Genomic DNA, 12,579 nt, shown 5'->3' on the forward strand with positions numbered 1-12,579 from the left:
TGTTTTTTGTCCTTGTTTCCGAAATTGTAATCTGCCAGAGTCGCCGAGGAATGACGTCAGGACGTATCACATTGAATGATGACGCCGTTTGATCATTAAAAAAATCTGCCGTTAAAAAATATCAGAGAATTAGGTCACCAAACTAACACAGTACCAGCGGCCACGCTCGGAGTGTGTCCCCGCCGTGTTTTTGATTATATAACTTTCCCCGAGGCGCGACCTGGGCACAATACAGACAGCCGAGGAGAGAGAGATGTCCGGTGTTTCCAGCATCTGCAGCCGTTAGACCGGTCCGCCTGTCTGCCTCCCACCGCTGGGGTTCGGAGACCCGCAATCCCAATAACGTTAACGCTAGCTACTGTAGTCCCGGCCAAACTGGGGCTGAATGGTTAGCCGCGGGAAGGAGACACACCACCGGACAGAAGGTACCTGCCACAACCCAGGAAACCACTCCTCGCCTCGTCAGCCTGGTATCAACACAGCGCACATTTCAGTAGTTGCAGTAAGTTTACGGCGAGACGTGATCAATAATAATGACTGCCCGAGCTAACACCGGCTAGTTGGCCCACCTCGTATGGATGCTAGATATTGTAGAGCTAAATTAGGTGTCCTCTTATGTTAATGTATTAACATTACTTTAATAATCTCGCATTAGCCAGCTCTCACCTCAAAAGTGTTTTTTACTGTGCTAACTGTTAATGCAAATGATGGCAGTGCAGCGTGGCACATTGTATTAGCGTTATTGTTAACACTACAATCTGTTCAACAGACTACCAGAAATAAATCATCTCCCAGGCATTTTGCTGCTGTGGAGTCTTAGAAGTGGACATTGCAAATATACCTTTGCAACACCTTTATCACATCGCCAAGACAAAAGAAAACCGAAATAAATTATTTACAGTAACTTGACAATGTTTGGAAATGTGTAGTTAAAAAAGCTAAATCCCATCCTGGTATTTTGTTATTATTGTGATGTTATAATTTAGGACCTGGTACTGTTGTATGACCAATAAACCGACTTTATTATGGGTTTAGCCTGTCATAATATAATTTGGTGGAAAAAGACATAAACGAATGAATGTTTTGGTGACAATTCAGTAATAATGTCTCATGTGGAATCATATTGTATTACAGACTGACTAGTTCAAAGGTAGCCAACCAATAAAGAGTTGCTAATGCATGGATTTCTGAACATGAAGTCATAATATATCAAGGTTGTAAGTAGGGTTGCAACAAACTCCTGCTGAATGTAATGGTTATTTTGTAAAGTAGTTGTTTAAATTGAAAAAAAGAATGGCAATTGTATTGACACAATGAGAGCTTCAAATTGCTTGATGTGCACTAAATCCTTAAAGTATTCAGTTTATATTGATAGGAAACAGAAAATACAAATCCTTCCTCACAGTTTTGAAGCTGCTTTGCTTTATTTAACTTGTACTTTGAAGGAGCCCAACAGGCAAAAGAAATATTTGCGATTTATTTAATTAATTGTAACATTTACTATTTTTGTGACAAATCCCTCAATGACATTTGCCATTTTGTATATTTCCTCTACTAGAAATACATCATTTAAGGACTCTAGCATGTGAAACCAGCACCCCAAGACATGTAAGCTTCAACCCTTCTGTCCAAGATCTTCGTTAGTAGAAGTTAACAGAGTTTGGTCTGACAATGTCGAGCCGCCGGAAATCGACCACACCTTGCATGGTGCTGCCTTCTGATGTGGTGGAGCAGGAAGAGGTGGAAGAGAAAACCGAAAGGGCAACAGAGGAAGAGACGGAGGAGGAGGAGGAGGACGAGGAGAAGGGGAAAGAGGGAGCAGAGGAGGGTCCGACTGCAGAAGAGCTGAGTCAGGCAGTAGTGGTTGTTCCCACACCTCCAACTACAGGTAGGAATCCCATTTTAGAAAACAATAGGCCTCATTCACCAATATCTTTCCACATTAATCATAAAGAAACCTATAGCAGATTCATAATGTGTTGAACAGAAGAATGTGCCATTATATTATTTTAATAATAATAACGGTTAACTGCTTATGTGGGTTTTAATAAGGCCCAATGACACTGTTAGCCTAAAGTAAACATTAACTTCATACATAAATGTTGTATTATTATAATTGTTATAGACGAGCCCAGTGTCCCTCCTGTAGAAGACAGTGAAGTCCTCGCTCCCTCACTGAAGCGCAGCGCTACAGACCCTCCTGAGGATCCGAGCAGTGAGCCGCCAACACAGGAAGAGCAGTGCGAGACACCCGAGGAGGGAGGGGCAGACCCCGCCACGGTTGCCGCCATTTCCCTCAGCAAGACCCCCATCATGAGGATGAAAAGCAAATCTGAACCCAAGAGGATCTCTGTGGCCCTGAAATCTACAGACGAGGCAGTGGAGGGTTTCGGCGGGGGCAACGGGGAGGTGAGAGGAGGAGACCAGGAGCCCATTGAAGCTCCCCTTGGGCCGATGACGCCTGTGGAGATGCTGCTGCACGACTCCATGAAGCTCGGGGGAGGCGGCTTGCTGGTCAGCCCGTACTCTGAGCAGCAGAGGAAATCAGCGACTTTAAACCCTGCAGTTCTGCCTGCAGGCCTGGCACAGGTAGTTCATGATTGTACAAGAGTATAAAAGACTCATAGCAGTAGCATGGGTGTAAGATTTCTCTTTATACCCCTTAGTGTGAAAGCTTGTACACCTTAAAACATTCATTAGACTTAAGCGAATGGGTGTCTGTAATAGGGCTGCACAATTAAGGACAATTATGTAGTTGCGATTATATTGACTGATATTGCAATCATGATATGATCTGCAAGATGAAAGAGTAATAATTTTTCAGAATACCTTTGTTCTTCAAAAAGGAGGGGAGATTTACATTTGTTACAGCAAGTAAAGAACCAATTAACCAATTATTAATTAACAAGCACGAATACAAATATTAAAGATAAAAGTTCATTTTAAATGTAGAAATGATTTACAAAACGCACATCCACTATCTGTCATAGTTTTGAGACATAGCAGCCAGGTGGGAGTATACAGTATATTGCGCAGTTATTTACAGTATATTCACATTTTTTAAATGTTATTCACATTACATCATTAAAATGAATTAATATAAATATAATATCCTATATTATATATACATAATATAATATAAAAACAATAATGGTGAAGCTATATTCTGTAACGGTAAATACCCTCAACAGAGAAGTTTTACTTAAGCTACAGAACAGCAGCCCTGCATCTGATATATTTACATTGTCTTGTTGAGAGACACGGTAGCAGTTTTGTCTAAGCTTTATGTAGCATTATCACTGCAGACCTTTTTTATACCCATCCCTGTCTTCCCTTTCTTGCAGGTGCTTTCTGCTTTCCAGGCCCAGCAGAGTGCAGCGGCGGCAGCAGCAGCTCAGCCTCAGCTGCTCATTCCCCTCAGCAGCATCCCCTCCTACAGTGCAGCTATGGACACCAACCCCCTGCTGGGCAGCATGTACAAGAAGTTTCCTTACCCCTGCACGGCCGAGATCAGCAGCCTGGCAGCGCAGACACAGTTCACAGAGGAGCAGATCAAGGTAGAGGAAACTTAGCTGTTGGTTGGATGTTGCTTTTTCATCCTTTTTCTGATATTGGTATTGCAAGTCTGTTAAAAGTCCTTTAAACCATGTTTTTCCATTAAACAGTCTTAAATAACATTTTAAATATATTAAAATGAATGTTATACTGTAGCGTTAACTGCAAATAATCAGCTATTGGAGTTATAAATGCATATCAAATGTGAAAACTAGCCTTGATCTCAACGGATAGTCTGATGGAAAGTTAAGTTAGAAGTTTATTAAATAAATCTTCTTTTATATCACCCAGGTTTGGTTCTCAGCCCAGCGTCTGAAGCATGGTGTGAGCTGGACTCCAGAGGAGGTGGAGGAGGCCAGGAGGAAACAGTTTAATGGCACGGTGCACACGGTGCCACAGACCATCACTGTAATACCTGCTCACCAGCTCTCAGCAGCTGCCAACGGCCTGCAGTCCATCTTACAGACCTGCCAGATAGTGGGCCAGTCTGGCCTGGTGTTCACACAGGTAGGTAAGGAAAGAAAAGACACCATATCTAACAGGACGCGGCCAACTACATTATTGTATTTATTTTTACCAGGTCATAAAATATTTCAGATCCACTTCATTCAATTTTCTCTCAAATTTACAATCAATGACATCGCAGCAGCGTTAGCCAATTGAAACAATTCCCCTAATATACTTAGCTCAGATATTTTAAAGAAGATTGAGAAGAGAGGAAATGTAATTGCAGTGCCACAAGAACATTTCAGGGCTGTTATTTAAGTGTTAGTGAGTGTCATTATTATCTGACTCTGTGTAGGTGGGCCCAGGGGGGCACCTTCCAGTGACCAGTCCCATAACTCTGACGGTGGCAGGGCTGCCCAGCCAGTCCCAGAGCGCCAGCAGAGTTTCCTGCCAGCCCACCCTGACAAACAGTGAGCTGAAACGAGCTACCACTGTCCAGCCTCCCTCTCTCTCTCCACAGGTGGGGACAGCTGTTGTGTTGTTTGCAAGTTTTATATTTTATGGCCTGAGTTAATGGAAATGATGTACAACAAGGTGTCCTCATCAGTCGTATGTATTGTATGTCTGATCTTTAGAAAAGTTGCACAGAGCAATCCGTAGCCTTTCTGCCTACTAGGTATTTGCTACCTCTGTGTGGCACTGTAGCAACCCTTATTTAATATATAAATCTCCCCTTCCCTCTAAGGAGAACTCGGCCCTCAGCGCAGACACATTCAGTTTGCGTCCCAAGAAGTCCAAAGAGCAGCTGGCAGAGCTGAAAGCCAGCTACCTGAAAAACCACTTTGTCACGGATGCGGAGATTTCCCGACTGATGAAGCTCACCAATCTCACAAAGGGAGAGATCAAGAAGTGGTTCAGTGACACCAGGTACAACCAGCGCAACTCCAAGAATAGCCATGTCATTGTTTTCCATGATGGAGGAGGCAGAGGGAGTGGCAGCTGTGGTAGCAGTGCCAGCACCGCCATCGTTATCGACTCAAGCGACGAGACCACCCCCACATCTCCCCATCCCCCACGAACTCCACCTGTGAAGGAGAAAGAGACGCGGCCCAAAACTTGGAACCCATTCCCGGATTTTACCCTGCAGAAATTTAAGGAGAAAACTCCAGAGCAGCTGGTGGTGCTGGGGGAAAGTTTTGAGAAAAGCAACACCCCATCAGATGAAGAACTGAGCCGCCTGAGGACAGAGACTAAACTGACGCGGAGGGAGATTGATGCCTGGTTCACCGAGAGAAGAAAAATACCGTCTGTTAGCACTTCCTCCCCGGATTCTTCAGAGGGAGGAAAGATGGAGGCTGGAGAAGGAGGAGCAGGAGCCAGTTCTTCTTCTCCGTCTGCCTCCTCGTCCCGTAGAGGTAGTCAAACTCCTCCCGGCGGTCGCAGTAAGCAGCTGCCCACCAGCAGCAACAGAGACATGAAAGATAAGAATAAAAAGACTCCAGAGCAGCTCCATATTCTGAAAAGTGCCTTTGTGCGGACCCAGTGGCCCACACCAGAGGAGTACGACCAGCTGGCGGAGGAGAGCGGCCTCGCTCGGTCCTACATCGTCAGTTGGTTCGGAGACTCTCGATACTCGTGGAAGAACAGCAACCTCAAATGGTTCTTCCAGTACCAAAGTGGCAACGCTGAAGGGCCAAACGGTGGAGGGAGCAATAAAATGGGAGGCGGCAGCGGCACAGGTCGGAAAAGACGTGGCCGAAACCGTGGTTGGGGCCGGTCCAGAACCAGAAAGCAGCCAAGAAGGTCCGCCTCCTGCAGTACAGATGTAGACAGATGTCTGCCCTCAAAGAAAATCAAGAGTGGGCGGGAGATTCTGAAGGAGTACTACATTAGGCACCACTTTCTCAATGAGCAGGACCTGGATGAGCTCGTCGGCAAGACCAACATGAGCTACGAACAGGTGTGTGTGTCTCAGTGTGTTTTTCCTGTAGAGAGATTTAAATGGATTTAATTGACCATTCAAATATATTTCCTGTAACTGTAATTTTTCTGCATTACCGTCATAAGGTAAGCCCATGTCAACGAGTACTACATTTTTATTCCAATGTTATTCCTATGTTTTTAATAGTATCAAAATGCTAAATCATTTATTATGTAATTGAAACCCAGCAGTTAACAGTCACTACAAGCTTATTCCACTCCTAAAAGTCTCATGGACTATATTCTCTGAAAGGTTTAAAGGTCACCTATTACGCAAAATCCACTTCTTCATGTCTTTTATAAATAAATATGAGTCCACTCTGTGTTCAGGTATTCAGAAAGTTTCAGGAAAAAAAATTCTTTCTGTTTTTGTCCTGATCCCTCTATATAAAACCCGTCTGAAAATGAGCTGATCAGATTTTGGCCACTTTGTGATGTCACAATGTTTTTGGGGTTGTGCAACCATTAGCCAATAACAAACCGAGGTAACACCCACCATCCTTATCCCCTGAATCTTCTCCTAGAGCACCATTGTGTTTTTTTAAACCTATCACTTCAAAGAGGGGCGTGGCCAGCAGCAGCTCATTAGCATTTAAAGCGACAGACACAGAATCAGCACTGTTGGAACAGGGCTGAAACAGAGGGGTTTACGGCATGCTACAATGCATGGTCTGTTTGGGATTTCCAGCCAAACACTTCAGAGACATGTTTTGTATAGCTGAGACCTATAATATATTGTTGAAAAAAACAGTGTAATAGGAGACCTTTTAAAGGAAATCAAAAATAGCTTTTGTTTTATTAACATCATTTTAGTCTTCAGCCTCTCATCAGTTAACATTTTTACTGAGGACACAGGGGACTTGACTCTGTGTCCTCAAAGGTGGTAACAGTCTGCTGTCCTCACCAAGTTAAAATGTTTCTCTCTCCATGAAAAGGTGAGGGAGTGGTTCGCCGAGGTCCAACGGCGCTTGGAGACGGGGGAGGATCCCTTCCTGGAGCAGGCTGCAGGAAGTACCGGAGGAGACGCAGCGGGGGAGGAGGTGGGGGCGCAGGGAGAGGCGTCAACAGCCGGCGAGGAGCAGACCGGCCCAGGGGAGGGGGAAGAGGATGAGGACGAAGGAGATGAGGAGGATGACGGGGATGATACGGACGACAGTGAGGTCTGGGAGCCGTCCCGCAGCGTCAGGAAGTCTTTGTCAGTCTCCGAAGACTGACACGTCACAGAATTTTCCCAGAGAAATAGTGGCCAACTCTGGAATAACACTAGTCCTTCTGACACTGATTTGCATTTGTACTCATTTGCAACATGAATTCACTGTATTTTAAAACGACTCCTGGTTTCATGACAGGCTAACAAGTGGACTATTAGCTTTAGCTCTCTCCCTGAATCTTACCTATAAGTGATGTGTAACAGTTTAGGAATCATGGTAAATAAGGAGATTTAGCAAACCCTGGTGCACAAAACTCTGATGAAGCCTACAAAGCAATATCTAGTCAAAAGTAGTACAACGAAGTGCGATCTTCAAGCTTAAAATGAAATAGTTACCCAAAAGAAAAGCTGTCCAGACACATCTTTACATTTAATTGCAAGTCATGAATACTGTAAATGAGAGATTTAAATGTTGCCCACGTCCCCTCGTTACATTTTACTGCTTGAATGAAGCAAGGGAGATAAATGTACTCCATCAGGCTGCTCTGACCTAAATTCTAACTTCGATCTACTGATATATGAATGTCCCAGACTCATTTGTGTGTTTACAAAAGTGCTTTAAAGCGTATCACAGCTAGATGTCACTGCTAAGCAATGTCCCCAATGAACCTAGCGTACGTCTATTTGTGGAACCGGTTGATATTACTTGTAAAAGCACCTTTTTTCCTAGCACCTATGAAGTCCAATGCAAGGGCCCGGATATGAATCAGCAGGTTGTTGGAGCCGAAATGGATTGATGATTGATCACAAAGACCTGCTGAATGAATGCCAATGCCACGGTGCTTTTAAACACAGGGTGTCTACCCAAGTCTTCCCTTTATAGCAGCTTGTTTTTTCATTAGTGTTAGAGATTTTTAACTGAACACATAGAAATCTGATGTATGTGTTTAGTATGCACTGTTAATAATGCTTTAAAACAAATGTCACCTTTTTATAGAACACATCCTGTGCTATTATGACCTTTTTAAAGGGGGATTCAGACAGTGTGAGGCGGTTGTCTCAGCGTTGAATGTGTTTTCTTCTGAGCAGTGAGCTACAGTTTACAGTTTGATGTGTGAACTGAATGATGGCCGCTGTGAGGCAGTCCACTGAAATGATTATAGAATTATTTCGCTGCAGTGTTTACGCTTAGAAATGACTCGGACGCTTTTGAATGGATGTACTACATTTAAATGTTGGGGGTGCATTGCAGATTAGCCAAGCAAATGTTAAACCACAATTTGTCCCCACAAATGTTTATAGGTCTGGGCTTTCCTGCTCCTTTCAAAAACAAAGCCACTGAATCATTTTTGGTCCTGACCTTGACTTTAAGAAACCCTGTTAAAACAGTATTTCAAATATTGAATTGACTCTAGTCTGCACTTAAGGCACAAACGTGAAGCACCTAAACTAAACTTGCAAAGATAAATGCACTTTGTCCACATGTATACAGTGGACTGAATCCTTATTTGGCACCTTATCTCTTATTAAACCATAAAATGGCTCTGAGAGACCAAATGTGTTTTGTATGACTAAAAACTAAACCAGTATTTTGCCTTCTTTTCTTAATCCTTGTGTGTTTTCAGTAGGGGGTGTCCATTTATCCACTGTTCTAATGATATGTGTTAAATGTTTGGATGTTTAAAAGGCTCAAAATCTAGTCGAACAATCACCCACCGCTTTCGTTTGCTAAATTGCACAATTTGAGCCCGATTTGTTTAGCCTTTTGAAAATGCACACGTGTAATATTTGTTATGTATTGTTGCTTTAAATCATGAGGATTTCCTCCCATCTCTCCTGATTCTTAACCCCTCTCCTCTATTCCTCTTTTGTGAATGAATGCCTATGCTCATGATGTGCACTTCCCAAGACATTTTTCTGTGAATTTGGTGTCCTGTTTACTATCTCTGCGTTAAATGTGTATAACAAAGGCAGACAGACTATAGGGACAACTTTTCAATAGACTGAAACTGTTCACAAAACAGACACTCTTGGAAAAGTGTTGTAATGCCTGAAGAAACAGCCCAGCATTGCCTCTGCGGCGGAAAAGTCAACCAAATATTGCTCCTCTTTCAAACTCTTCTCACGCTCTTTACCGTATGACATTGACAGGACATTAACAGTTGTTCACAAAAGAGGAGAGACTCTGATTCAGCTTTGCAGATAAACCTATGTGCCTACATGGCTCGTACGCTTGTTTGAACAGAATTCCCCCAACTCTCTACCGAAGATGATGATTTGTGAATGCTCTCGAAGTCACGTACTGTTGGGTGACTCCTAAAGAATGCTTGTTCAAACTAAGCTGTGATGCATGACTGAGCTCTGCTTTCTGCTGACGCTAAAAGATGCCTAAAGTTGAAATTTGAAACTTCTGTTGTAAGTACTTAAACAGATACCTTGGCAATTGAATCGTTTTTCCCCTCCGGCACTTTTTACATTACAAATACACAAGTTAATTCAAAAGCAGCCTGCTAGCCGCAAGCTATTTTTTAGATTTTATGGTGGGTGAAGGAGAGTGGAACCTTCAAAGCATTTTGTTGTAATGTGACGAGTGCCCATGAAAGAAAAATACATTCAAAATATCAAGGTATACCTTTTGTCTGATAATGCATGCAATAACCAAGATAACTGCTCATGATGTACATACAATATTTTGGGTTGGTATACTTGGCACAGTTCAAGCCTAATCTGGGATACTTTGTACCTTCTAATGATACCAGTCACTTTTCATCTATGGACCTGTTTAGTTTTTTTTCCAATTCATGGACCCATTTCAGTCCTTCGCTCGGAACTATGTTATCACCAAAATTGCAGCCATTGCACCGCAGCCATTTTGTGCCCTTTTTATTGAATTCTGGTATTTCACATGCTAATTTGTACACATGCTGCAAACTGGCTGTTTATTTTAAGACCACAGGTTAGGCTTCATCCTGCCCCCCCGGTATCCAGCCCAAAGTCTTTTACAGTGTGCTTTGTCTTTACTATAGTCGCTCTGTTTTAAATGGTTTTATATGTTTCTATCTATGAAAACCGTGTCTTTACAACTCTTTCCAGACAGCAGTGGATAGACAATGTACAATAGAGTAGTGTTTTTGAAATAGAGTCAGTTTTAGAGTTCAGCCAGTGTTTCCCCAGGTTGCTTTGAGGTTCTTATGTTGCTAATATAGAGTCAAAACTCATGAGAAAAGACATGCATTTAGTTAAAGGAACTGTCTAAAGAAATGTTTTGCTAATTATGTGTCTGAATATGAGAAATTTGGATCTGTTTGGGAAAGTGATATTACATAAAAGAAAAACTGAAAACATTTTTAAATAAAGTTTCCAACACAGTTTCTTAAAGGGGTACTTCACAGAATTTACACATGAAGTACGATCTTTGAAAATACAGGTGTAAAATGGCCAAGGAGGGAGCTTTCTGGAATGTACCAAATAGTTTGAAGATTCATACACATCATTGATATTATGTTTTATAAGCGTGAAACCAGTATTAAACCCAGTTGCAGATAAAGATCAGTCCACACTATGACTGTTGGCATGAAACTGCAAAGGAATGTTTCCAACTCGTGTGATCGAAACGCTTTAAGATACTTTTGAGTTCTTTTTTGGTGGAAAAATAAGAATAGTTTCCTAAATTCACAACAGATGTTTCAATGTGTCAATACATATTTGTTGGCGTTAAACCTTTTGAAAACATTTCCCTGCCATTAAAACAGTCCTGACACACACAAATTCATTAGAAAATCTCAATTGAAGTTTCCAACATCGAAATAAAACATTTGGTGTTTTGTTCAGCCCTAGATCTTTCTAAAGTTAAAAAAAAACTCATGTGAAAGTGATGTCTTTAGGGGGATTTCAGTTTTTAAATGGTATAGCAGTGAACTCGCACTTTAAATTTTGGGTGTGAAAAAGTTGGTATATAGAGGGTTTATATAAAGACACCAATCTGTTGCATTCAGGTCATTGGTCTTATTTTAATACATCTTTTATCAGTACCCCAACTTTCTTTATTCAAGGTACTAAATCACTGGAGTACCCCTTTAATGGTTTCCAGGCTTCTGACATAAATAGTAACACAACCAGCCTGTCTGATATATCTGTGTTCAATATTAATCATGTATTCAAATGGGCCCTGGTTGATGAGGTGCCATGTCTGCTCCCCTGAGTTTAGATTTTCTTCCCAACATGTATCGCAGTTAACTTTGTGCAGTAGAGCTAACATTGTGATTTGAGTAGTTTACCTGATGTCCTGTTGTGCACATGTCATATCTATGTCCTTTACTCCTGCTATACTCCTCACTCGTTGTCTGTATTTAGACAGTAGATGCTTGAATGTTTCTTACAGCAATCAGAGATTCAAATGTTTTTACTAAACAGCCGCAACTTATTTTAAATGTACAGTGGAGTTTTCACCCTCTGGTATTTCAGATCTCATTTTTATCTGTTTACAGTTTTTACCTAAAAAGTATTAACTCTTAACAGCTTGTTTTGCTTTTTATTTTTGTCTCAATACAACTTGTTTACTTTTGGACCCTTTTTACTGAATCATGACAGAGATCTCTTTGCTTCTGTGTTAGGTAACAGTCATTACCATAGACACGGATTACAATAATCTGTAAACTCCAAGGTAAATGAGTTTATGTTCCTTTAAAGACACCTTATTTTGAAATGTCACTCCTGAATTTAACAATCATTCGGTCTCCTACAGGTGGTTTTCTTTAAATACTAGCTATGATCTCAGTCTTGAACTTAAAACTTCTGTGCCATGGATGCAAAAATATCACTGTTGATGACCTAAAACTATTACAGTTAAAACGTGTTAATTGGTGTCTGTGGTACAGATATTACCATTTACATTAAATTATTCATACTCTGCCTGAGCTGTATTTCAGAACGGTGTTGAACCCGGAGGGTATCCGTCATAAACTTGGATTAAAAACTGTATGTTTGGGTGTCACCTTGCTTTAGAAAGACAACCATTCCTTTCTGCGAACCCTGCAACCATCAGCTCGTAACGACCAGCTGTAAAGCCAGCATTTTGTGCAATTTTAATTTAAAGTCCCGGCTTTAATAGAGGCTATGTCTTGATATCCAGCTTAATGTTGAAAACAAATATTTTATACTTGTTTGAAGAAAACCCCTAATAAATTTTGATTTAAATATGTGAGCTTTGTGAGAAACATTATTTTTGCTTTGAGTACATATGAAATAAGCTGTCTGAATTAAATGCAGCACCAGATCAATAAGTGCTGCTAATGTCCCTTTTAAACTATGACAGTCATCAAGTTTTAAGTTACCTGTTTTATCTCTGGAGAAACGTATCAGTAATAAATCTTCACTGTTATTTGTTGGAAATACATAGTTGTTATATATATATATATTTTAATGTAACGTGTAACTGATGATCAAAT

General features: G+C 41.3%; 1 protein-coding gene across 4 annotated transcripts; it reads left to right on the forward strand.

Moving 5' to 3' along the window:
- The first annotated feature begins 54 nt into the window (after positions 1-54).
- On the forward strand, positions 55-12,333 carry LOC134862028 (zinc fingers and homeoboxes protein 1-like). Of its 4 annotated transcripts, none has more exons than XM_063879683.1 (8): positions 55-502; positions 1,559-1,888; positions 2,126-2,589; positions 3,345-3,557; positions 3,847-4,062; positions 4,358-4,522; positions 4,748-5,962; positions 6,918-12,333. In XM_063879683.1, exons 2-8 carry the CDS (start codon positions 1,672-1,674, stop codon positions 7,194-7,196), a joined length of 2,769 nt encoding a protein of 922 aa, XP_063735753.1. In that variant the 5' UTR covers positions 55-502; positions 1,559-1,671; the 3' UTR covers positions 7,197-12,333. The 4 variants fall into 4 exon arrangements, with proteins under 4 accessions (XP_063735753.1, XP_063735755.1, XP_063735754.1 ...); XM_063879685.1 differs by having other exon boundaries at positions 4,751-5,962; XM_063879684.1 differs by having other exon boundaries at positions 55-425.
- The last annotated feature ends 246 nt before the right edge of the window (positions 12,334-12,579 follow it).

This window comes from Eleginops maclovinus, chromosome 3 (genome assembly GCF_036324505.1).
Source record: "Eleginops maclovinus isolate JMC-PN-2008 ecotype Puerto Natales chromosome 3, JC_Emac_rtc_rv5, whole genome shotgun sequence".
Lineage (NCBI taxonomy): Eukaryota > Metazoa > Chordata > Actinopteri > Perciformes > Eleginopidae > Eleginops > Eleginops maclovinus.